Raw genomic sequence first — 26,865 nt, forward strand, 5'->3', positions numbered from 1 at the left:
CGTTGACTGATGACTAATCTAAAATGCTATCAACAGAGGATTATTATTGCCACTCTAGTTTTGTCCTTTTATTATTATCTTGTGTTAGAAATAATATTTCGGACACCTTACTTCACATATTTGCTTCGAGTATAAAATCAGTTGTGGAGTATCAAAACCTTATTACACACCCATGATTGAAAAAAAATGTCAATAGCAACATACAGAGAAAGCTTCGAAGTGGAAAGTCTGGAAAGCTACTGGAATATACATATTCCAAGTGAAGAAAAATATCTCTTCTGAATCAACATTAAAAGGAAACGACCCGAGAAAAAAAAATCAGCAGCACTATAGATATTGACTTAGATTTACCAGACAAGGTATTGTTTACCTATATATGCATTCATTTCTTTACTTATTTATTTTTTTATGATATATCATTTATAAGAAGGGAAAGGCTGACTGGCAGTGCTGAATCGCATTGCTTCACAACACACACACACACACACACACATACACACACACACAGCTTTGGTTAGTTATTACTTTCAGCTTCTTTCTCTCATATAAATTTCATCATTACAAAATCAAGCTTATATTTTTAGTCATTTGTACATTTCTGGAGCCATGAGTGCCGACAGATGCTATGCTGGCTCTGACGAAGGCATCTGCCACTCGCCCTGCACGGAGGAGGCGGCGGAGGAGCGCTGGGAGGAGTGACTGTCCTCCTCCTCGGCCCGGGGCACCACCAGCATGGGTGTCGACACTCCTGCGATGTGCCCGGACTGTTGAAAAGAAGAAAAAAAATGTTGCAGTGTGTGTGTGTGTGTGTGTGTGTGTGTGTGTTCGAGTAGTTTTTTGTGTTAAAACCATCCATCATCGATTTAGTATGTCTTTATAGCCAGATTTGTGTTTTGTTGTTATTATTTTCAAAGTTCCTGAGGGAAGTATGGCCGTGTAATTTCATGTAGTAGAACATTCTAGCAACAACAACAGAAAAGCAGTCTACGTAAACAGAAATTATGTGCTATTGATACGGGAGAAGATGTTATTAGGAATGTAAGGTTTAGGTTGAGAATGAGGAGTGATCGACGTAAGAGAAGCTGTATCCGATTGAAATATTGAGAGACCGATGGACCCAAACCAGGAACAGGCGGATGACCAGATGAGGGTCCTCTTTGCGTGTTAGCTGCCAGAACTATATATAGTCTAGCGACTCTAACTTGAGCCCTGTGGCTTGGCCCGGGGAACCCCCCATTATTTACACATCTATAAAAAGTAAATAAATAAATAAATAAAAATGCGGGGGCGGGAATTAGGCTTATTTCTCTCGATTTCTTCTCTGCACTCAATTCGACCATAAAGCACTACTTTTAAAACATTTGCCAGTAGGTAAAAATGGTTCATTTTTGTATTATTTCATCTGATTACTTATCTCTGCATTCGATTCGTTCAAATGGCACTACTTTTAAAACTTTTTGCTAGAATGTAGGTACAGATGGCTTATTTTATAACACTTTATCTGTCTCTTTATCTGAGAAGCACCAACGCGTTGCCACTGATGGATATTTTAGTAACTTTACTCAGGTCTGGAGTTCCTCAGGGCAGTGTTCTCGGTCCGCCTCTTTTTAATTTCTACAGTAAAATATAAGTTATATTATACTGTAGAAATTATATGGTTATATTATATAACCATATGTGGCATGGTATTTTCACTCATTGAATGGCCTATGGCAATGATAATTACTTATTCTGCCCTATTCCTGCTGATCCTTAAATTAGGCCAGATCTTGATTTGATTTCTTCTTGGTGTCAGAGTTGGGGCATGAAATTAAATTCTACCAAGATTATTAGTATCAATTTTAGTCGCTCTAGGACCACCAAGCCACCACTTCCTGACATCTTTATAGACAACCAAGTAATCCACCATTGCAACCTTTAAAATTACTTGGGATAACATTAGATTCCAAGTTGACCTTTGAGAATCACATTTGGTCAACTGCTTCTTTATTTTTTTCTGCAGGCTGGTTAAGGAAATGTTGGGCTATTTTTAATGATGATATTGTTTATACAGCTTTTTCCTTTATTTTGCCCCTTTTTGAGTAATATGGTTCAGTATGGATGTCGACAGCTTCATTTTATCTCAAACTCTTAGATATTTCTTTTAAATGAATTAAGTTTCTGCTATCTAACCTTAACGTGTAGCTCTATCATCGTCGAATGGTTGGTGCTCTGACCTTGTTTTTCAAGACTGTGAATAATAATGATTGGGAAACAATGAAGGAAGAAAGAAAGACTAGATAGAAGAAGGGAAAGAACGAAGGACGGGAGGAAGAAAGATTGAATGGATGAGAAGGAAGGAAGGAAGAATGAATGGATGAGAGGAAGTATAGAGGGATGTATGAAAGGAAGGAAGAATGAATGGAAGCGAGGGAGTAAAGAAGAATGTATGGAAGGAAGGAGAAAGAATGAATAGATGAGAGAAATAAAAGAAGAAAGGATGAATAGATGAAAGGATGAAACTATGGAATTAAGGAACACCCTCTTCACAATGTGTGTGTGCAAGTAACCAATTTTCTCGTATATTTTTCCAACGTTCAGATGCGATTGTTTCCCTTGTTGACATTGATAAGTTTAAAACAAAAGTCAACGCCCACTTGTTAACTCACTAAGTAGTACCTACTTTTGTTCCGGTCCCCCATTTTTTTTTTTTTTTCATTCTTCTCCTTATTTTACTTTTGCTGTCTTTTATTTTTCATATTCATGTTTGCTCATCGAAGGATCTATATCTATATGTTTGGATCTATATATATATATATATATATATATATATATATATATATATATATATATATATATATATATATATATAATTTTTTTTTTCGTGGCTCTCTTTCGTAATAATAATAAAAATAATAATAATAATAATAATAATAATAATAATAATAATAATAATAATAATAATAATAATAATAATAATAATAATAATAATAATAATAATAATAATAATAATAATAATAATAATAATAATAATAATAATAATAATAATAATAATATTGCTACTACTACTACTACTACTACTACTACTACTACTACTACTACTACTACTACTACTACTACTAATAATAATAATAATAATAATAATAATAATAATAATAATAATAAAATAATAATAATAATAATAATAATAATAATAATAATAATAATAATAATAATAATAATAATAATAATAATAATAATAATAATAATAATAATGAATATATATTTCTGTGAGAAGAATAAGGAGGAAAGGTATTTTGTAGTGGAATACAAATGACAGGTCACTCTTCTCTTCCCAACAAGCTGAATTTTATAATATTATTACAACTTATAGTTAACGATACTGTGGACATGACTACTGTAGACATTTCGTGTGTCAAAGTTAATCTTAGGGAGTAGATCCCCACGATTTCTACTCCCTGTAAATGAGTTGGTCACAGATGCCGACTGACACTTACCTGCTCCATGAATGATGAAACAGGACGGGCCTTCATGCCCACGAAGTTGACCTCTGCCCCGCCTGGCCCCTCTGTCTCCGCTATTCCGCCACTCTGTTCGCTATCTGGCGTTCGGCCTGCAGAGACAGACGTGTCAAACTTACGGACGTGTAGGAATATATATTTAGAGGATGCATCTCAGGGGAGGCATACGCACGCTTACAACAGGAAACATGTTAGACTAATAGTCAACATACAAAGTATTGGATTTCATAGCAAGGCAGAAACGTCAATACCATACCCTATGGCATTACGCCAGTAATGAGAGTTAACTATACAGAGTTACACCGTTAATATACGTCATGGTTAGTTACACCGTTCAGTAACAGTAATATCTGATAGTCTCATTGTAAAAAGTGAGAGCATTGTCTGTAGTTTTCATCTTGCCTCGACTCAGGGCCTGTGTCTCGTACTTTTCCTTTGATCCCCAATCTCTTCAAGCCTCACTTACGCAACATTCCGTCTCTTCCGTATAATTTAGCCAAACAGTTTCAGGTTTAGGGTTTACCGCAGCATGAAATTTTATGTTTAATCTGATATCATTATTAATTTTCAGGAAGAAGTGGAGTTCTGCCCATACAAGGCAGAGCCTGCATGGAACACACACACACACACACACACACACACACACACACACACACACACACACACACCACTCCGTGGCGCAACTGGTTAGAGCGCTGCGCTGCCAGGCTTCACGGTCTGACAAGGCGGCGATTCTAGCCCGCTCAGGCCAGATTCTTTCCGTTGATTAGGAGTGGTTACTGTCCCCCCTTGAGCAAGGGGGATGGGGTGTGTGGTGTGTGAGGTCCTGGCAGTACCCATAGATCGACGATATAGAGCACTTGCTCATGTCGTGAGGGTACCTGCTGGCGATTACGAGTCCAACACGTGATCAGGCCGTGGTGAACACACACACACACACACACACACACACACACACACACACACACACACCAAAGGTTGTCCCAACTGAATAATTTCCCACATCCCATTGGGTCACAAGAACACATTGATGGTTATATCCAATACATACTTCTTTCTAATCCGCTAACGACAGTGGCGGTGGAGAAGCCTGGCCCGGAGTCTCTGTTGGAGCGCCAAACGATTGCCTCCCACACCAGGCCGGACAGGAACGCCGAGAAGCCCAGGAACCCGAACACCTGAACAGAAACACACTTCACTGAGCACGACAACCCACAAGCTGCTAGCCGGCGCCAAAGTCGTATGTGACATCCATATACTCTTGAGCTTATGATTGATTTGGGACTACCCTAGCTCTGGACAGCAAAGACCACTGTGCCAAATCATACATTTCAAGTTGTAATGGGTTAAGTTGTATGTAGATGAGGAACGTTGTGATAGTATTGGTGAGTAATGTTAATGGGATTGGGGCAGACTGTATCTAGCTCTAAAGCCCCCCACGGCTTCAACGGACAAGTTATTATTGAGATAATATGAGACTTAGCATGTACCCAAAAATACCCCACTAAATAAATACCGAGCTACCAGCTTGATCCGCATTTAAAACGTGACATTTATGGCTTGACTATTTGCAGTCTCGAGGTGATACAGCCGACACCCACCCCGGCAGCCCGCAGAGTCCGGGCAGAAGAGGCCGCCTCCACCATCAGGCAGCTCGCCACCATGAGGAAGAAGGCATTTAGTCCGTTATAAACCAACCCCTGCAAGAAGTTGGAATATATGAATCGCTGCCGTTAACACACACACACACACACACACACACACACACACACACACACATCGATCCCCAAACCGAGCGATTGAAGCATTTGAAATACTTAATATAATTATTTCGTCCCTTTCTATGAGTGTAAGATAAACTGTTCTGATTAAGTTGACCAGTGCATGAATAAGCATTGCTCTTCGGTGCTGCTTTACCAAACAAAATAGTGTGTGTCAAAAGGTAGGCGACGCACAACTTAGAGATGAACTATGTGATGCAGTTGTTATAATACGGGAAAATACAAAGTTGACTTAGTCTTGCAAGAAATATACGAAGAAGGAAACAAAATGCTGGATAATGTAAATAGAGAAGAAGCAGACACAAAAATTCCATGGCAGGATTTAATTAAGTATTGTGTTCTGCAGTGGTTCATTAATGACGATACTTTAATTCTCTCTCTCTCTCTCTCTCTCTCTCTCTCTCTCTCTCTCTCTCTCTCTCTCTCTCTCTCTCTCTCTCTCTCTCTCTCTCTCTCTCATTCATTATTTCTACATTTTTCGTACGTACAAAAGAATAAATCGCTCACTCACCACCACATTCCAGTTGATCTCCCTCTTGAACAGGGCCTCCAGTTGAAAGACACGCACCGCCACCCAACACACGCAGCTCAGCATACTCATGAAGGACACAAAGGTGAAGAATGCATGACCCCGTCTGACCCGCCACACCGCACTGCCGGCAGCGGCGAGCGTGAACCCAAGAAAGGCACACACCTGACCCGCCAACCCAGGCAAAGTATTGATTAATAAGCAGACTAGCATGTAAGTACTTGGTTACATTATTATTTACCTACATTAAGAAAATATATATAGGTCAACCTCCGCCGCCGCCGCTGTAGGGCATACAAATATCAAGATAAATATCAGGTTGCTTGCCTAGGTTACGCAGCCACACATGTATGTATGTATATATGTATGTATGTGTATGCAGTATATATGCATGTGTGTATGTGTGTGTGTGTGTGTGTGTGTGTGTGTGTGTGTGTACAATATTTAAACACTTTTTACATGACTCGAGATGACCAAAGGTTAAGGCAAACAATTGTATCAGCACATGATGCAAGCATTCCTTGAGCCACTAAGCAGAACCTATGGCGCCGGGCATCAGGAGGCTTTGAGAGAGAGAGAGAGAGAGAGAGAGAGAGAGAGAGAGAGAGAGAGAGAGAGAGAGAGAGAGAGACCTTTCTATGGAAGCTCTCGAAACATCACGGCTATTTACCATAAACTATTACCACGTTAATAAATACGACACAGCATCAGATCAACACTGACCAGCTGTACGAGAATCAGGGCCCCGGGTAATTTTCTGAGGTAAGAGAAATCAGTGGTGAATCTGCCCTGTGGTCTGTCCGGATGTCTGTCTCCCTGATAGGGCATCCTTCCCGCGTGCAAGGCTGGGGCTGCCGCGCTCGAGGTAGGGTGTAGGGTAGGCCAGGGTAGGGCAGACAACTGTAAGATATCAACCAAGTGAATAAAGAAAATAATAATTATACGATAGTTTATCATAAGACTCCTACTAAACCTACTACCAAACAAACAATGTTCCATAACAGTAGCCATATTGTTGTGCTGGAAGCTTTCCCCGGCGACCATAGGCCTCTAGAAGGCTCCGGGAGAAGCGAGCAGGGGGGTCGTGTCGCCGTCTCCTGACGGCGACACGGAACCCAAGTAACACGTCCGGCATAACAATATTATAGTAAGAGATGGCAGGCAACTGCAGTGGATGAGTATACAGAAAAAAAAATCATGAATATATAAATGAATAGATAGATAGATGACCGATAGATTACTACTTAGCATATAAATCAATATGTTACTTAGCAGGAAATCCTCCCTTAACTTACAAACAAGCAAACAGAGCACTCCATTGCAGTATTCGGCAAGTAAAGCTGAGTAACAATTATACATAATGTATTACGCAAACATGAAGCTCTCTCACTCTCTCTATATATAAACATATAGACATCGCATTCCATACCTATAAAAAAATAGATAGTTAATCAGATGTTCAGACCGCACCACCAAGACGCTGCATTTCCGCCCTAGTAAATATTTAAATGGAGGAAGTGGCAGTTGCACTTTTTTTATTATTTAACAATCGGTGACTTATTATTGAAATATATTAATCTTTCTTCATGTGGAGTGCTGAGCGAGGAAGAAATCATCTTGGTTGCCCTATATGTTGAGCACCTAACTTAATTAGCAATGTACTTCGAATGGTAGTATTACAACTTCATTCTTGAATGAGAAGTTATCGTTACTGCAGCCCAACAGTGCCTTCACACCGCACATATCACCATCGAAATTGCTGTTTTTATTTTCACTTGAAAAATCTGGCACTTGTTAAAGTTAAAGGTCAACTCAATTATCAGATCATGCTGAAATTCTTCACAAAATCTTCTGGAGGACTCTTAGTCTGAGAATATCAAGACACCAATAGACAAGTTTCATTAACATCATCCCTTAGCATAAAGCCTTATCTACATATAAACAAATCGATAGGGCATTCCATAACTGTAGATATACATCTGTTTCATTTAAGACAACATTCAACATGAAGCCCTGCCTATGCAGACAAACAAATAAAGCATTCCTTATTAATTAACAGTATTTGGAATCAGCGTTTCATCAAGTTACATCGACACTCAGTGCATCTGAAACCAAATTTTCCTGATATGCAGCCTCTACTTGCGGCAAAATAGCCGACGAACAATTAAATACCAAGATAGATAAATTAATAAATTGACAGATAGACTGATAAGACTTATGGTTAGAAATATAGATAGATAGATATTAGCCAAGTGACAACGAGAAGTGTGGATAGTAGACAAGAAATATTAAGAGAAACATCAATATCAAAGCAGGCAAGGGCCTGGTGGGGCCAAGGCCAAGACACCTCACCCTCCAGGGAGAACAGATGGACCAACATGGGCATCACATAAAAAAATTGAGGAAAAAAGGAATGTAATTTGGCAAATCAAATTATTATCTTTAGTCACTGGACTCCGGGCCCCCCTCACATGCAGACCCCTTGCTATCGTGGCGTACTGTTCGTATAATAAATAAAAGCTATATCTACTTATTAAGTCACTCACTGTTTTATGTAAGGCAGTTAAGCGTCGCGATCACCCGGCACGCCCTCTCACCCAATAATGTCACGCGACACTATCAGCTTGCCACCGGCACCTCGGCACACCCACATCCGGAGAGGAAGCGAGCCCATGCCTCTGCCGTGCCACGGAAAACCGGTGAGATTGTACACTACTACGGCTTACTTTTTTTATGTGGCATAACTATGATGGAAAAGTTAAGTGATCTATTATACTGCATCAAAGACTTCCCACATTAACCTGAACTTTATGCATTTCTAAGTGAAAGAAAAAACAATGTATGTTAAATAGGAGTCTGATGAAGGATTATAATCAGTTAATAATATTGAGAAGAACAGTTGAACAAGGAAATCAGGAACGGTCTAATAACAATGCAATCCAGTCACTATAGACACATTGTAACGACCACAAAATTCACTTACGCGTTCACTATATCTATCTTCCTTTCGATTTCCAGCTCTAAATTATTTTATAAACTGCAATGAACCGGTAACGGACCTTATTTATTATTCTATTTCACTGGTCCTACCTTATCATGTTTCCAACAGAATACATAAATCCAGCAGTAAGATTATCAAAGCACCGTCGTTAGGCGCAATGGTGACACTTACTGCTGACACTCAAGCATTCTCTTATCTTGGTGCAGCCGGACGTGATGTGTGTGTGTGTGTGTGTGTGTGAGTAATTCACCTCTTGGTCTGCTGCTGGTCTCTCTCGAGACAGCCAGCCGTTCCCCTACGAAAGAGCACAGAGCTCATACCGATCTTTGGGTAGGACTGAGACCACTCACACACAACACACCGCGACAACGAGGTCACAACGCCATTACCCTCCTAGAGTGAGATTGGAGTTCACAAGTGACGGATTTCTAGACGCTAGGTACGATTGGAACCTAGCTCATAGCTACACACACACACACACAGTCTGGCGTCGAGGCTCGTCCCCTTAATTTAGTCCGTCCGCTTTATTCACATACACACAGGGGTGGATGAATTTCGGATCGGTACCGTTTTTATTGTCAATTGCTTGTCATACTAGGGGTGCAGGTTGTCTCATTTATCACATTTACCGACACACAAGGCCCGGGTGCAGGTTGTCTCATTTATCACATTTACCGACACACAAGGCCCGGGTGCAGGTTGTCTCATTTGTCACATTTACCGACACACAATTCCCGAGTGCAGGTTGTCTCATTTGTCACATTTACCGACACACAAGGCCCGGGTGCAGGTTGTCTCATTTGTCACATTTACCGACACACAATTCCCGAGTGCAGGTTGTCTCATTTGTCACATTTACCGACACACAAGGCCCGGGTGCAGGTTGTCTCATTTATCACATTTACCGACACACAAGGCCCGGGTGCAGGTTGTCTCATTTATCACCTTTACCGACACACATGGCCCTGGTGCAGGTTGTCTCATTTGTCACATTTACCGACACACAAGGCCCGGGTGCAGGTTGTCTCATTTATCACATTTACCGACACACAAGGCCCGGGTGCAGGTTGTCTCATTTGTCACATTTACCGACACACAAGGCCCGGGTGCAGGTTGTCTCATTTATCACATTTACCGACACACAAGGCCCGTGTGCAAGTTGTCTCATTTATCACATTTACCGACACACAAGGCCCGGGTGCAGGTTGTCTCATTTGTCACATTTACCGACATACAAGGCCCGGGTGCAGGTTGTCTCATTTATCACATTTACCGACACACAAGGCCCGGGTGCAGGTTGTCTCATTTGTCACATTTACCGACATACAAGGCCCGGGTGCAGGTTATCTCATTTATCACATTTACCGACATACAAGGGCCGGGTGCAGGTTATCTCATTAATCACATTTACCGACATACAAGGGGTGGCAAACTTTCATATTTCAAGCATTTCTCAAATTCAAAACATACGTCATCATTAACTTTTATAAAAATAAAAATAATCTTGGGTTGGAAAATATCGGTAAATGTGATAAATAAAATCTGCACCCCTCGTATGTCGGTAAATGTGATAAGTGAGATAACCTGCAGCCCTTGTTTGACAAGCAGTCGTGCCTACCACCCTTGTGTAAACAAAGCGGACGGACTAAAACAAGGGTACGAGACTCGACGCCACACCGGGAGGCGGGACATAATAACTCCGGTGGACAGGAGACTGGGAAAAAACCCGTGACTCCTGCAGTATGGAGATCCGTGTGTGTGTGTGTGTGTGTGTGTGTGTGTGATGAATAATCGCGCAACGAGTATCTATTATATTGATGCGTACTACATAGGGTTACTGTGACTTCATTGTTATAGTCCGACGGAGTGAACAGATTGGTAGTTGGTACGCTATTCACGAGTCATGGCCGGACAAAAAGATTATTATTACTTGCTTTTAATCGCCTTAATTTTGACGAACACTTTTTCACAGTAAAGGACCTCGTGGCGGACTGAAAGTCGAATAAAACATGAATAAAGAAAAATTGCCGCGACATGCAGTGTCTACGAAGCAAGTGAATCTAACTATAATCTTTAGTAAGGTAAAGATGTGTAAAAAAAATCTCTCTCTCTCTCTCTCTCTCTCTCTCTCTCTCTCTCTCTCTCTCTCTCTCTCTCTCTCTCTCTCTCTCTCTCTCGTCTGTGTGTGTGTGTGTGTGTGTGTGTGTGTGTGTGTGTGTGTTTCCTCGCAACTGCATGTATGGGTTACGTATGGTGTCTTTTGATTCCTGCGAGTCTCATAAAAATTAGGATGTTTAAAAACTAGAAACAAGCCAATATCTGCTGTGTGTGATTGTGTGTGTGTGTGTGTGTGTGTGTGTGTGTGTGTGCGCAATACAGTACGTGAAAATTCTCGAAAATAGATTTCATATCGGCTTCAACTTAAGGCAAAACAATGGGCAAGAAAGACGACTCTTTATGATGGCAAACTTTGTCAAGGGTTTTTGTTTTTTGTCAGTCCGCGGCGGCGAGGCCGGGCGGGAGGGGCGCCGCTCCAGGATTGTTGCTGCAGCTATTGATCCACCTCGGTATGGCTTCTTGGACTCACTTCTCATGCAAAGAAAGACACAGCTTCCTCAAATGTAACACTACTTGTTATTTTCAGTAACCGCCCATTATCGAGGAGAACATGTGTTACAAGTCGCAAAATTTCGGACCAAGGAACAGCACAGGAGAAGGAGGGTGAGATGCGGCGGAGTTTAGTAAGGGTTTGGTGTGACGGGCTGAAGTAGTCGAGGGTAGCTATTCTTACCTGTCGAGGCGGCGAGGAAGCCCTTGGCAGCGGCGCGAGGCTCAGCAGCCCACCTGCTGCCCCGCCACGCGCCGCACTGCCACCTGTCGCCTGCTGCTGCTGCTGCCTGCCTGCCGTGCCGCCTGCTGCCTGCCCCGCCCCGCCCAGCCCAGCCCAGCGCTAACACGGCAGGCATGCACTGCCACTCATCATCAAAATGTTGCATGTTGGTCAGTGTCATTTATGGAGGTATTCTACCTCCAGTTATTTCTATCCCTCAATGGTGTCAATGCTTGTTTGACGTGTGATCGCTGTATTCTGTATGTAGGAACACACACACACACACACACACACATATATATATATATATATATATATATATATATATATATATATATATATATATATATATATATATATATATATATATATATATATATAGATGGCCTCCGTAATATGTGTAGGTGTTGGTGTGGGCGTCGCGGCATTGACAGCAGTGGACAGCAGCAGCAGCACGTGGGAGGCAGCGGAGCGTGAAGACTCGTGGATGGGCGGGAGTAGAGACCCTTGAAGCAGGGACTGCCTTGAAGGGTCTCAAGGCGGGAGTGGTTAGTATGCATCACACCTGTAGGTGTTGCTAGGCCAGCCCCTCCAACATCAATGCCAGACCGCGACCTATATCTTGATTCGGCAACCTTTCCTACATTCATAATCATATTACCTTATGCCCTCATATAAGACTCATACAGAAATTGAAAATGTTACTAAGCCAACTAATTGTTTTTTTATATCATATCATCATGCAGACCAATTTCATTCAATGATTTCCAACTTTTCCTCATCATGATGATGTTCATGTTCAATGTGATGGCATGGATAACAGTAACTTTGGTTGTGTACACTTCATGCAAGAGTAGACCTCCTCTCTGAGTACCACATTGTTAATAACTTTACAATGGTACGTCTCCTTACCCACTTGCCTTTCTCTTGTGAAGAACTACACGTTCTACTTGAAGCACTTCACATTTTCACTATTTCGCAAAATATGGCGCGTCTGCGATTACAACCGGGATACAATAATAATTATCATGAACTAAGATGATATTCCTCGCCACAAGGTGATGATTTAGTATAAAATTGTTTAACTACCAGCAAAAAGGGCCAGCGGGTCGGAGATGAGCACCGCAGCCACGCGCAGCTATAGCGTATGCACCCACCTTTACCTTACCTTTAATACGTGCCATATTACAGATGATCTCGCATCCAGTGGGCGTCTTCTTCAGTGGACGGTAATTATGACGGTCTTGCACAACTTTACAAGCCCCTATGAAATAAAACACGGACAACTTCATAGCAAGAGTAAACTATCTGGTAATCTTGCATGAATTTGGTGACAATATGTTACTCCAACACAGACAGACAATGAGGGATATAGCCTAATAACACCTAACTCAAAGCGGAAGATAATTATAAAGGTCTATTCTGGCATTATTAATAAGCCCAGTACGTGCTAATGGAAGCACAACCACCCTCACCAACAGTTGTCCTACGAGATTATAAAAGTCTGCAGGCTCCCCGATTAGCTATTAAAGCAGTTTATTAAAAGTCTTTACCCGCTAGACCCCCTGTGGCCCCGATATGTAGTGTATAAAGCAATGTTTTTTATTGCAGGCAAAAAATGGTTTATAGCGAGTAACACTCATTCTATTTTTAATCTTGCCTGACTGTGAACCATCAGATGATGTCGCGGGGTATATTATTGTCTTTGCAACGCTACCCCTTGTCTTCAAACGTCCTCCTGAAAATCACTCTTTTTGCGTGCGAGCGTGTGCGTGAGTGAGTGCGAGTGTGCGTGTGCGCATTTGGGTTACTTTTCTGCATATTCTTAATTGTTTTATTTTGCATATCATACTCCTCATCCGAATTCCTTTATTTCAATTTTGTTCCTTATCTTCTAAAATTTGTATATTAGGTCCTTTACTTAATCGTCTGGTTCTTCCATTGTTTTAAACTCAAATAAAGGTTTTCCTATTATCTCCTGCTTATCCTCTATGTACCGTAAGGTTGCTGCAGCTTTATCTCCTCTGACTCCTTTCAGGGTTATCAACAAAAGGTGATTGATTTTCTTATCGCGTCCCTTGGCGGCGGCGTGAGTCAGAGGTGGAAAATGTAACAAAAGTGTGCTGTGCTAAGTCCTGATCCCTTTCTGCCCCACAAACTTAATATTTTGTTTCCTCTGTGTCTCTTAAATTCTATTTCTTGAGTGTCTTCCCTTTCATTGAAAATTGTGAAATTACTCTTTTTCTTTGTTTAGCTTCAATTCATATTTCTCACTGACTTCCTTTAATTAAGAGTCTCATTTTTTTTCTTCTGGGTGCAGTCCCCCAATTGATCTCATCACAGCTACGGTTTATATTTAATATATTGTCCCCTACCGTTGTAGCTACTTATTTAGCTCCATGGTGGTATAGGCTACCTGTACGGATATAGTTGTACAATCACACTATTGCCTGGGGGTCGGGATGGCATGTTCCTCCCTTAATTCTCCTTTGTTGTGTACCTTTGCAATAATAAACCCTTAATTAATCTTTATAGCCCATTTAATTCCTTCCTTTCCAGTTCGTTGATTATATATATATATATATATATATATATATATATATATATATATATATATATATATATATATATATATATATATATATATATATATATATATATATATATATATATATATATATATATATATATATATATATATATATATATATATATATATATATATATATATATATATATATATATATATATATATATATATATATATATATATATATATATATATATATATATATATATATATATATATATATATATATATATATATATATATATATATAGTGATTGATTGATTAATTGATATAGTTTATTGTTGCAGGTATACATAAAAGAAGAAGGGAGGAACCTGCCATTCCAACCCCCAGGCAACATTGTAGCTACATGATTATCTGTAGGACTGATTGATTGATATGAGCCAGTGCATCCTTGTCGAATTCAATTTTTTTATATTGATCTCTGGTGTTACTCCTTTGCCTACTTTGAATGATATTTTGTCGTATGTGCTGGTTAAAATCGTAAGTTTATACGTGAGCTCACTTGTTGTTTTGTCATGTGCGTGCCCTGATTGGCTGGAGGCAGAACGTGCTTGCCATTGGTCGGCGAGGGAGTGCCCTGGCAGCTCATTGGCCGGGAATATGTCCTGTGGAAGGGCTGATCGTCACAAGTCATATGACCCACTCCACTAGACGTCGCACCACCTCGGAATACCAATAAACACACCTCCCTGATGGGGTGTTGCTGCAGCACCGAACAGGAAAACCTCTCTCAGGTCAGCGGCGAGGCGGAGGTCACTAAGCGTGTGTCAGTAAGGGTAGAGGAGGGTTGGCAGCTTGGAATGGCAGGGCAGAAATCATGACTCAACCACGAACCGCATTTCGTTGAGACGCATGAGAAAAAGGAGGTGCTTGAGTCAGTGACACTTACAGTACGTGGTGTAATTATTCCTGTCGGGGGTTGTACTCGTTTATTAGAGGCATTGGAAGGAGGTTTATTACTTGTGATGGTTAGTCCAGACTTTCGTGACTCAACCGTTGTCTCATGTCAAGACACCGATGAGGAAAAAAGGCATTTCATTAAGAGTAACACTCATGCTTACCTGGCTGGCCCTGCATTATCAGAGCATGCCAGACAGGCCAACACTTACTAAAGATATTTAACCCTCATAGTGCCGGAGCCGCCCGGGTGGCTTGGCTATAGTCCGGCAAATCTTAAGTGGCGGCTCTGACGTAGACAGCCCGCTAGACACTGGTGCTATGTCTCCAACTTACCTTGCGTACCGTGCCTCTCACACCCTTCTCTCTCTCTCCCCCTGTGTCTCTCTCTCACTTCTCACACACACACACACACTCTCTCTCTCTCTCTCTCTCTCTCTCTCTCTCTCTCTCTCTCTCTCTCTGTGTGTGCATGAGAGAGAGAGAGAGAGAGAGAGAGAGAGAGAGAGAGAGGCATGGTGTGCAAGGTCAGTTGGAGACGTGGCAACAGGGTCTAGCGGGCTGTCTACGTCAGAGCTGCCACAAGATTTGCCGGACTATAGTAGACTGCCATGAGCCACCCGGGCGGCTTTTCACACACCCTTTATTTTGTTCCATCACTGTGCGTTTATTTTTTTCATAGGTAACCATCCTCAATAATTAAACTTCATAATTCGAAACCTTATATGCTTGTTAGTAATGGATAGTCTGTAAAAGAATGAACTTTACATAAAGCTACTTTTGATGATGTCGTCACGAGCGAGATTAGGCTATTGGATATTATATTATTTTGAATTACCTCTCCAGTAGGAATGTACTTTATCCTTCAGTCATATGATATATAAACAAGCACATTTTATCATTCTACAACAATTACAATAAACTAGGCAGCATAATTTATTCACATATTTATATATTTATATATATCCTAACCATTGTCTTCGTACACAGCTGAAACTTCTCCCGAGACGCCTCGCGGAGGGAAGGCGAGAAGGGACGCACTGTAAGTTATTCCTTCAACTTGAAATAGATTGCAAATGTGTTGTCGTACATAAGAGATGAAATTGCCGTGTCAGAGCATATTCTGTCAAACATTTAATGCTACATATACACAACAAACACATTGACCCCAGAAAAGTTTGTAGCTATTTAGTGAGGAAGTTGCATAACAGATCCCAATGGCATGTTTCACTAAATAGCTCCAACTTTTCTGGGGTCGATGTGTTTGTTGTTCTCTGTACCAATAAATGTTTGACAGAATAAGCTCTGACACGGCAATTTCATCTCTTATGTACGGCAACATGTACGTTTGCAATCTATTCCGAGGTGGAAGGATAACTTCAGTGCGTCCCTTCTCACCTTCCATCCGCTGGACTTTCCGCACTTCAAGTTTTCAGTATTATCTGTGGTTCACCTATCTCGCGTAATAATTACTTCTTTCTTTCATCAATAAATTTAGGATGGTAGTGCACTGAAACTGTAATGAATAAACTTCAAATTCACAAATATAAATAACATAAGGCGAGTATAAAAATAGGTCAAAGCGGTTGTTATAAATGTTTACCAAGCTTTACTTCATTTGGATTATTTTTACAGAATTACCAAGGCGTTGAAGAAGTAAAAAATAACAGCTGACACATAAAATTCTCCTGAACACGATAATATTATCAGAGTTTAGGTAATCCGAAAAGGTGGAAACACAATTACTATATTATGTTGTAAACACACACACACACACACACACACACACACACTGAGCAGGAAACAAATTCTACATTGACGCTCCTCAAAATTACAGTGCTCCATTATTATGTTTGATTATGTAACATAACAATGAAGTACTGTATTGATGATGAAATATGCACCCTTTTTTAGAGAGAGAGTAGCCTACATAGGGAAATAATGTATATGAAACACACATAAATTAGGCTAAACATTGCTATTATTATTTTTCAGAAAATATGTTCGTCATGTGCATAAGGTATAAAGTAAATTGTATTCATATGCCTAACTATAGGTATTGTACTACAAAATATAATACAGTTTCATGTACAGGAACTTCACAGAATATAAATATGTGGATGAAAAGAGGGTGCGGTTATGACTGGAAGATCGGGAAGGTTTGTGGCGTGTGAGATGCGCGCACGAACAGCAGCTTGGCAGTGTAAAGGTTAACAGTACACTGAATTGAGGCATTGAAATTTCATTGGAGGGTGTGTCATGCCTATGTATACAATAAAAAAAACCTGTCTGTCATTAGCAGCTCAAAGGACAGAATTTATCTAAAAAGATAGACTACACCAGCAATGGTAATTATTAGAGATCAGAAAAATATTTAAAGTACATAATTTTTTTTTCACATAAAAGTAATTTACATAAGAAAAAAAAAAAACTAAATCGCGGTTTCTGCTGTATATTTACATAAAATGGCCCAAACATGACATTTTTACCAGATCCCTGTTGAAAACTTCATGGCTGGTATTTCAGTAGTCTGTTTCATGTCTACTAATTATTCTTACTTATTGCTTGTGTTTCTTGTTTATCTGGTCCCACTTCTGCCAAAGCGCTCTGCAGGACCCACATATTTTAATTCATGAAATTTTCAATATTATTCACAACTTATATGCCATGTTAATTGTCAATGTTTATATGTCGTAGCAGTCAGAGAACAGAAAAGTTTTTAGTTCTTTCTTAAATTTGGAGAGATCCTTTGTTCTTCTAATGTCAAGAGGGAGTTTATTGTACAGTCTTGGGGTGGCAGAACTGAAAGTGCGCAATCCAGCATTTGAAGAGTTGGATATTTAACCTGACCTGAGTCAGGTCATGTCCTGACCAAAGCCCTGACCTGACTCCTTTCTGACCCTACCTCCCCACACCCTTCTCCTTTCTCTTTGTTTTTATCCTCTATCTCACCTTTCACGAGAGGGGCTTATAACCAGAGTGAAGCTACACACCTCCTATCGAGTCGGGGGGCTCGCATGGTATTGAAGCCGCGCCGAGTTGAACCAAACGCGACAGGGAGGAAGCGGCGGGAAGTTCAAACGCGGTTTACGTGTTAACAAGTCTCTCTCTCTCTCTCTCTCTCTCTCTCTCTCTCTCTCTCTCTCTCTCTCTCTCTCTCTCTCTCTTGCCATAGCCACAATGTTTGGAGGAAAATGTCCAGTGTGATACTACCTTTTAAGGTAGCATGCGTGACGCCGATGGTAAGTAAACGTGACCCGTACACGTCAAAGCAGCGCGAAAGTCGGGATGGTAAGAATTTAGGACTAACCGCGAAACTCGAGGATCGCAAAACTTGGATAATGCGAAACTCGAGAGGGTACTGTAGTTGGTTCCTGGGATTTGATAACAAGCAGATTCTTCTTAATCCTGTCAGCATATGTTCCTTTATTGTCATTAGAGCATGTGAGAGTAGAAATTGTCCCATTAAGTACATCAATTTTCCTTGACAAGTTTTTAATTTACCCTCAACTCCTTGGCCAGTAGCATAACCATTATCAGCAATAGTATTTTCAAGTTCAGCAATTCTAGTATGCTGCTTTATTGTTAGGTCTTCAAGTTGTGCAACAAGCTTTTGAGCAGCTTCCAAATCACATGAAATTCCAAGAATCCTCACATTGCAACTACCACAGTACCAATGTAATTGGTCGTTATCACTTATACTCATTAGTACCTTATATGTACTCTTCTCCATTTTTTCACAATTCAATTAGAAGTTAAAAGATATGGGTGAGTGATGCCAGGAGTAACGGAAATCCGTATACTGCATCAACGGCATAAAAAAATGTTATCCTCTTCATGTGACTGATACTTAAATAGTTTGTAAATAAAATTATTTGACACAGATAAGAAGACTAGAATACCGCTGTCAGTCTGACTCATCAGTGGACAGTCTTGTGGAAAAATCTGAAAAAGATCATGATTACAAATTGTTTCTACAATTGCTAAGCAGTCTGAGTTATTTTTATGTTTCTATATACAAGTTTGAAGTCAGAATTTCAACTCAGAGAGAATCAATGGTTAATACAGAAAATTATGTGTTCCTATTCACTTTCTATTTATTTATTTTGTAGTACTTTTTTCTTTGTTTTTTGTTAACTTATATATGTACTTTGCTGCAGATGACAGAGTTGAGATAATTTATTACAATGCTAGTGTCCTAAAATACCAATATATCCTGGGTAAATTCACCCCTGACTTCCCACAGGGATTTGATAAGTATTGATTTTTTAATTTTATTTTCATGCATTTTTCAGTGAAATAAAGTCATGAGAAAAATCGTATTTTAATGTTTCCATCACATATGTTGGTGAAAAAGTATCATAAAAAAAAAAACTAAAGTGGTCTCAATGGCAACATTTTTTTTCCGATTTCTAGTAATTATGGACAAGAGTCCTCTGTACCTCTCTTTTCTTCATATTTATTCCAGTTCTTTTTATTTTTGGTAACATCTTTTAAGGTTCATCTGCTTGACAATTCCTCTTCACTTACCTTGTAAGTAGCTTTAACACTGCATAGGATACTTGGCATAGTATATTAAATCTGTAGGTTTTAGTGCAGAGTTGATCTTATTTGCTGCACAAACATCCATTGTTTATTTCTAATGCTGAAGGAAGGTTGATTTTTGCATGGCATAGTGAGTTCAGGGACTTACTATTCAAATGGCAACCATATTTGTTGAGACACCTGAGAGAGAAGGAAGTATTTCAAATCCAGTGATATTTTTAGTATAGGTGATTTTTTTTTTTATATGTTGCTTATTCCTAATTCTGGAAGAAAGTTTGTTGCTAGGGTGAAAAGATCCATGACTTAATTCATAATTAATTTGAGACAGTGATGAGGGAAGAAGGTATTGCATTTACTTTTAGGAAAACTCTCAATCTGATGGGGAAAAATCGGTAAATTTGCAGTCTTTCACCAACTTCACTCTGAGTTGCCAGTTCTTGCCAGTCACCGCCGCAGCAGGGCGCCACTAGGCATGATGAAACAGGTTATAATTTAATATCTAAATTAACTCATTGACAAATTTAATTAAGAATAACCTAATACTTCTCCTTGAACCCCCCCTGCTATGGGGTCACTTCAATTGACCCACGCTGCATGTTAGTGATTTTATTTTTTATTTTATTTATTATTATTTTTTTTTCAAGAATAACATACATGAGTAATTTATGACAGAAATTGTATTTAGAAATGTTGAAGAGCAAGTTGAGATCTATAAGAAAAAATAGTGTTGACCACCTGAGTGAAGCTGGTCACGGACTGGAGTAATACTGAAAAATTAATAATCACAATCTTCCACTTGCTGTACTCTTATTATTTATGTTACTCCACACATAATTGCAGATGTTTTACACGCCTGTTTCTTAGACCCATATTAGACTGACTTACCTCACAGTCACTCAGAGCAACAAATTATAGTTATGAATGGAAAATGTTTGTGCAAAATTAATTATGATTTCCTTATTCAGGGTCTCATGTTAAACACAATCTTGAGTTTATTTGTGCTGAATTGACCTTTTATGTACAATTTTGATTATCATCTGGATAATTGGAATTGGGAGTACTGGAGATTTTATCAAAGTACATGCTTCCAGGATGGGGAGGTCAATGAGAGGACTCGATTACTGAATGATCCTGTAAGCAACAACAATCAAGTCACCACAAGGTAAATTTTTCCCAGGTTTTTATATATATTTATATTTATTACCTCAATAGAATGGGTAACAGAAATCAACCAGTAAGATCAACAATAAACAGCTTTAATGAAACTTTTTTTTTTTCATCGACAAACATTGTTTTGAAAAAGTGAGTCAAGCAATCCAGAAAATGCTGTTACATATACATGCAATACACTTGCATCAGCACCACTGCTCCAACAGGGTGGCTTTAGTGGAGTGACTGGTTGAGGGAGGAGGGGGAGTCAAATTAACACTATGTCTATAAGGAAAATTTTCCAGGCATAACTACACATTCTGGCAACACCATGATGAAGTTTTACATTTATATTCACTACATCTGCTGAGTTATGGCCTGAAATATATTCTCGACTGTATTTTTTTGTCTTGCAAAATAGTATTCACAAAGTTTGTTGCAATAAACTGCATTTTTTTATATATGTTTCACAACATAGCTCTACTTGGCAAATTAGACTCCCATGTTGGTCACTGGGTGAGTGTAGTGTTTTTATAGAGCAGTAGTGAGTGTGTAGGCTCAAAAGAGAAAAGTAAGGTTCCTACATCTCATCCACAACTCCACCTGCTGTTTTACAACCAACCTGCACACCAGAACATGCAAAAGGCTTACCAAAATACCTTAAATATCAGAAAAGAAGAGGCAACTTTCTGTTGCAAGAGAGAAGCTTTATCAACAATAGACCTGCTGGAGATACTTCTTAGAGGTCTAACACAAAATGTGATTGAAAGTTTTAATTTAAAGATGTGGGCTTGAGCTTATAAATATGAGTTTCCTGGCCTGTCAAGAATCAACTTTGTTTCATCCACAGCAGTGTTAGACCACAACTTTGCAATGAATACTTGTTCAAAAGTCCCTCTGAAATCTTTGTGTCTCCACGACATAGACCGCAGAAGACACACACTGAGCAGGAAGACAGTAAGGCCCAAGAAGAAGCAGTATACCACAGCATTTATTTATTTATTTTTTTTTTTTTTTGTGCTGCCTGTAGAGCCGGTAGGCTTTCTTGAGGGGCTAATTTTATTTATAGTGGCTGCCGTGATGTATATATGACTCTTGCTTGGCCCATGCTGCCCCCCGGTGCTCCTCTTGACCGAAGCCGGTGAAATTAAGGTTGATTGAACATCCATACAGCATGTGGGTGATCTTCCGCCACTCAATAATGACTTGAAAAATCAGCGTGTTTTGGTGGGGACTTGAACTTAGTCCACTCTATGTCCTCGGGCTCACCATGTCCACATGCTAACCACTCAGCCACCGCCTCCCCATATGGTGCAGGAGAGTTCTAAAAACTTGTCACTAAAGAGGAACAACTCTAAACACCTTCTCGAAAGAGATAATACTGAAAGGGGGGCCGAGGCCTAAAATAACAATTTCTTTCTGACCTTCAATTAGTCTTGCATGTTGATAATAAGGAAAAACTGTAATTAATTATTTTGATATGAAAAGGGGATAGAAAAATGCATCTAATGACATATAGAAACCAAACTTATAGACAGAGAAAGCAGCATTGAAAAGATTTCAAAATTTGAACTCTTTCACGCACCAAAAGTTTAATAAGTTACTCTTTCCACTGCGACATCCGTCTGGGGCTCCTTAGGGGGCCTCGCGGAATGGTGGCGAAATTTTTTATCATGTTATTGATTTCGCTCATGAGTATTCTTTTTTCCTGGCATTATTATAGATCATTGGTTTTGGAAGAGATTATTCTGCCTTATGAAAGAAAAAAATTATCAAGAAATGCAAATATATAGCAAAGTTTACCCAACTTTGAATAAAACAATTTAAAGCCCCGACAGTCGCGCTCACAGGCTGCCTGCTGAGAGGCAACTAAATCATGGGCAATTATCCCTTCAAATCCAACGGCATGAGAGAGTTGACAAATAGTTTATTTTATAGGTCTAGCTTGGATCTATGACACAAAAAACTTTGACGTGATTCTGAATGATACTTTATTTTTGGCAAATTTTTAAAGTTTTTGATGTGATTCAAGTCAAAAGTTGATGTAGACGATTCTGTTTTGACTTGAATCGCGTCGCGGTGCGTGAAAGGGTTAACAGGCCATTTCTCAATGCATTATTTCTTTATCTTTGAAATCTATCCCCTCAGCCATTTAGTCATTAATTTCAATGAAACAAAAACTTGGCAATAACAGAAGGCTAGTGCTGCAATGTAATAATGCATTATTTTAAAATTTGGTAACAAAAATATAAACAAATCTCTTTCAATTTTTTGCCAAAATCTTGACATCTTAACCCTTAGATTACGGCGATCGTATATATAAGTGCGCTGCCACACGCCCCATCCGTACGAGGATCATATAGATAATCATCACACTCTACGCTCCCTACGTTTCAAATATACCGCCAGTTCTTGACTCAGAAGAATGGTGGAGGCATCTGGCATCCGTACACACTCTCGTTCGTCTCAGCGCGCGCCCTACCGAAGGCCACAGATCATTTTCCACTTTTGTTCGGAATACATCTGTCATGTCTCGTGACGCGTCAAGCAGTTCCTCTGCTCCGGGCGGAAGTAGAGCGCGGGTGAATCAAAGTGACAGTGACCCTGATGACTGCTATGGTAGTGACATTGACAGAGGAGGGAGGAGCAAGTAGAGAGAGAGAGAGAGAGAGAGAGAGAGAGAGAGAGAGAGAGAGTGTGTGTGTGTGCTTCCACGTGACACGTCACGGCCACGAGAAAATGCGCAATATTTTCGGCTGTCATAACTTCTTTATTATTATTAGGAGAGAAGTTTTATTACACCACCATATATACTAGATGAATATATAATTATTGCAAAGAAGAAAGACACCATTTCCACCTCTTTTAAATGCCTAAGTTTTCCCCGTGCACAGCATCCAGAGAAATATATCTCCACCCGTACTCCAAGGGTTAAGTAAAAAGCTATGAAATTTAAACCCATTATTGAAAAAAATCAGTTCCACCAAGGACCACAGTACATATGACCTTTCTTATATGTGAAGCACATGACTGTACAATAAAACTTGTAGGAGGAGATTGGTTTAAAAATCCAGTTTGGAAGGTGTGGGGGGGAGGTAGAGTGACTTTTGGACCATAGCACTTATCTATACAGTGGTCTTGGCTTTCCAAAATATTTTCATATCAATAAAATCATTAATAAAGATTCAAAATCATCTGGTGACATTCATATATTAATGATCTGATGATTTAGTGTTATGTGTGGGGCTATGTAAATTGCAAAACCTACAAGTTTCATTCAATTCTGACCCTTGATTTCCTTGGGGATTTTTTAACATAAAAATAAAACTGCAAAATTAATAATACTGACAGCAATCTCTACTCTGTTCCCTCCTACAATCTCTATCCTAAATTTCAATCCAAAGCTGGATGTTGCGCCTACGTGCGCAATGACATCACATGCTCTCGTGCCCATGACCTTGACTCTTCTGAATTTTCCACCATCTAGCACCATCATTCTATTACTAAATACATCTGTGCTGTTTAGCTCTCACCTAACTCTACTAACTATGTAAAATTCTTTGACTACTTGAACTCTGAAGTGGAGCACATCTTTACCCACTCTCCCTTCGCTGAAATCTCCATCTTGTGAGATTTCAGTGTTCACCACCAGCTTTGGCTTTCATCCTCTTTCACTGACCAGCCTGGTGAACAAGCCTACAACTTTGCTCTCCTCAACGACCTAGAGCAGTTGGTTCAGCACCCTACACGTATTCCCGACCGTCCGGGAGACCGGCCCAACATACTAGACCTCTTCCTTATCTCTAACCCTTCTGCTTACTCTGTCAAACTGCTCTCCATTGGGCTCGGGCTCCTCCGATCACAACCTTATTTCTGTATCCTGTCCAATCGCTCCTGTACATCCTCTGGACCCACCAAAGAGGCGATGCTTCTGGCATTTTGCTTCAGCTCAGTGGGACGACCTGAGGATGTACTTTTCCAATTTCCCGTGGAATGACTGCTGCTTCCAGGGTAGAGACCCCTCTGTGTGTGCCCATCTCATTACTGAGGTGATTGTCTCTGGAATGGAGGCATACATTCCACGTACTTTCTCTACTTCTCATGCTAAAAAGCATTGGTTTAATCATGCTTGTTCTCGTGCTGTCAAAGATAGAGAGGCAGCTCACAAAATGTACCAGAGCCTTCGCACTCCTGCTAACCATGATCTTTATATTTCAGCCTGGAATCGTGCCAGATCTATTTTTCAACTTACCAAAACATCTTTCATAAATAGAAAATGTCAAAACCTTGCTTTTTCTAATTCTTCCCGCGACTTCTGGCACCTAGCCAAAAACATCTCCAATTTCACTTCTTCATCTTTCCCTCCTCTCCTTAACCCTGACGTCAGCACCGCCGTCTCATCTATCTCTGAGGATGAACTCTTCTCTCAAACTTTCTTGAACAACTCCACTTTGGACGATTCTGGGCTTTCTCCATTTACTCATCCCCCCTCTGACTCCTTTATGCCTGTTATTAAGATTCTTAACCCACTCTGCATTATTTAACTTCTTTCAACAGAAGACCCTCTCAACAGAAATTACAAAACTCCAGACTGGAGGCTGCAGGATGCTTACCCTCAGACCTTGCTATCATTTCTGATTGGGGTAAAAGGAACTTTGTGTCCTTCAGTGCCTCAAAAACCCAGTTTCTCCACCTATCAGCTCGACACAATCTTCCAAACACCTATCCCCTATTCTTCGACAACACCCAGCTGTCACCTTCCTCAACACTAAATAACCTCGGTCTATCCTTAGCTCAAACTCTTAACTGGAAACTTCACATTTCCTCTCTTACTAAATCAGCTTCCTCAAGGTTGTGTGTTCTGTATCATCTCCACCAGTTCTTCTCCCCCGCACAGATGCTTTCCATATATAGGGGGCTTGTCCGCCCTTGTATGGAGTATGCATCTCACGTGTTGGGGGGGGCTCCACTCACACAGCTCTTCTGGACAGAGTTGAGTCTAAGGCTCTTCGTCTCATCAGCTCTCCTCCTCATACTGAAAGCCTTCTACCTCTTCAATTCCGCCGCTATGTTGCTTCTCTTTCTATCTTCTATCAATATTTTCATGCTGACTGCTCTTCTGAACTTGCTCACTGCATGCCTCCCCCCCCTCCCGCGGCCCCGCTGCACACGGCTTTCTACTCATGCTCATCCCTATACTGTCCAAACCCCTTATGCAAGAGTTAACCAGCATCTCCATTCTTTCATCCCCTTCACTGGTAAACTCGGGAACAGTCTTCCTTTATCTGTATTTCCTCCTGCCTATGACTTGACCTCTTTCAAGAAGAGTGTGTCAAGACTTCACCGAAAATTGGCCTTTCTTTTGGCTACTCTTTATGTTTTACTTTTGTGGGAGCAGCGAGTAGCGGGCTTTTTTTTTTTGTACTCTAGTACAAAAAAAAAGCCCGCTACTCGCTGCTCCCACAAAAGCATGAAAATATCGATAGAAGATAGAAAGAGAGGCAACATGGTGGAGGAATGTAAGAGGTAGATGACTGTCGGTAAGAGGAGGGGAGTTGATGAGACGAAGAGCCTTTGGCCCGTACCAAGAGTTGTGAAGGTCGAACCACGTACAAAAAAAGCTTTTTGTTGCCCTTGAGCCGCATCCTTTGATGTAAAAAAAAATATATATATATACATAATAAAAAAAAAATAATGGGGACATTACGTTATCATCTGATTACACTGAAAATAATTCTGTTGAAGAAAAAGACTGATAAAATCAGTGTGAAATAAAACTATAGTCTGCCTCAGCTTTGAAGTCTTTTGGGGGACCCACACGGGGTATTTTCTTGCCACAGGGTTGCCAGACCTACCCTTGAACATGAAAATATAGCCTATTACCCTTTTTTTTTTTTAAGATACTTGTTTACATTGTAAATAAGTTCTTTCTTGACTGGTGGAGATGAGGGAGGATGTGACATGGCGTCCTTGGACATTGTCCGCTGGCAACATCAGAGAGCAATGTTGTCACATGTTATGAAATTTATACAATTCATT

The 26,865-nt window shown here is 40.1% G+C and overlaps 3 protein-coding genes across 19 annotated transcripts in view; 2 read left to right on the forward strand and 1 right to left on the reverse strand.

Annotated features, from left to right (window-relative positions):
• Positions 1 to 55: 55 nt before the first annotated feature.
• LOC127004365 (CKLF-like MARVEL transmembrane domain-containing protein 4) lies at positions 56 to 11,764 on the reverse strand. Of its 5 annotated transcripts, none has more exons than XM_050871998.1 (7): positions 11,603 to 11,764; positions 6,534 to 6,710; positions 5,793 to 5,975; positions 5,102 to 5,200; positions 4,552 to 4,678; positions 3,477 to 3,592; positions 56 to 764 (listed from the first exon to the last, which is right to left on the reverse strand). In XM_050871998.1, exons 2-7 carry the CDS (start codon positions 6,636 to 6,638, stop codon positions 624 to 626), a joined length of 771 nt encoding a protein of 256 aa, XP_050727955.1. In that variant the 5' UTR covers positions 6,639 to 6,710; positions 11,603 to 11,764; the 3' UTR covers positions 56 to 623. The 5 variants fall into 5 exon arrangements, with proteins under 5 accessions (XP_050727955.1, XP_050727964.1, XP_050727946.1 ...); XM_050872007.1 differs by lacking the exon at positions 11,603 to 11,764 and adding an exon at positions 8,901 to 9,045; XM_050871989.1 differs by lacking the exon at positions 11,603 to 11,764 and adding an exon at positions 8,357 to 8,488.
• The window catches only part of LOC127004387 (ragulator complex protein LAMTOR1-like), a 39,698-nt gene continuing 21,246 nt past the window's right edge, over positions 8,414 to 26,865 (forward strand). The window contains exons 1-2 of one of the 2 annotated variants that reach the window (XM_050872034.1): positions 8,414 to 8,509; positions 20,769 to 20,839. In XM_050872034.1, coding sequence (XP_050727991.1) covers positions 8,414 to 8,509; positions 20,769 to 20,839 — 167 coding nt within the window. Of the gene's footprint in view, positions 8,510 to 14,791; positions 14,970 to 20,768; positions 20,840 to 26,865 lie in introns of those variants that run through there. The other variant, XM_050872043.1, reaches the window with a different exon arrangement.
• LOC127004347 (uncharacterized) lies at positions 9,062 to 11,594 on the forward strand. Of its 12 annotated transcripts, none has more exons than XR_007757758.1 (5): positions 9,062 to 9,555; positions 9,602 to 9,739; positions 9,832 to 9,877; positions 10,062 to 10,107; positions 10,154 to 11,594. XR_007757758.1 is itself a non-coding variant. In XM_050871930.1 (5 exons), exons 1-5 carry the CDS (start codon positions 9,360 to 9,362, stop codon positions 10,541 to 10,543), a joined length of 954 nt encoding a protein of 317 aa, XP_050727887.1. In that variant the 5' UTR covers positions 9,062 to 9,359; the 3' UTR covers positions 10,544 to 11,594. The 12 variants fall into 12 exon arrangements, 2 of the variants coding, with proteins under 2 accessions (XP_050727887.1, XP_050727877.1); XM_050871930.1 differs by having other exon boundaries at positions 9,062 to 9,417; positions 9,464 to 9,555; positions 9,832 to 10,107; XR_007757756.1 differs by having other exon boundaries at positions 10,062 to 11,594.

The sequence above is a fragment of the Eriocheir sinensis genome, chromosome 3 (genome assembly GCF_024679095.1).
Source record: "Eriocheir sinensis breed Jianghai 21 chromosome 3, ASM2467909v1, whole genome shotgun sequence".
Classification (NCBI taxonomy): Eukaryota; Metazoa; Arthropoda; class Malacostraca; order Decapoda; family Varunidae; genus Eriocheir; species Eriocheir sinensis.

Excerpts from the sequence above, each read along its gene's own strand:
- LOC127004347 (XM_050871920.1), top strand. The coding sequence starts at position 9,360 with ATGAATTTCGGATCGGTACCGTTTTTATTGTCAATTGCTTGTCATACT. Across the intron at positions 9,464-9,601 it reads CACACAAGGCCCGGGTGCAG|GTTGTCTCATTTGTCACATT; the intron begins GTTGTCTCATTT and ends GCCCGGGTGCAG. Across the intron at positions 9,740-9,831 it reads CACACAAGGCCCGGGTGCAG|GTTGTCTCATTTATCACATT; the intron begins GTTGTCTCATTT and ends GCCCGGGTGCAG.
- LOC127004365 (XM_050871998.1), bottom strand. The coding sequence starts at position 6,638 with ATGCCCTATCAGGGAGACAGACATCCGGACAGACCACAGGGCAGATTC. Across the intron at positions 5,201-5,792 it reads AGATCAACTGGAATGTGGTG|GGGTTGGTTTATAACGGACT; the intron begins GTGAGTGAGCGA and ends AACTTCTTGCAG. Across the intron at positions 4,679-5,101 it reads GGACTCTGCGGGCTGCCGGG|GTGTTCGGGTTCCTGGGCTT; the intron begins GTGGGTGTCGGC and ends GTTTCTGTTCAG.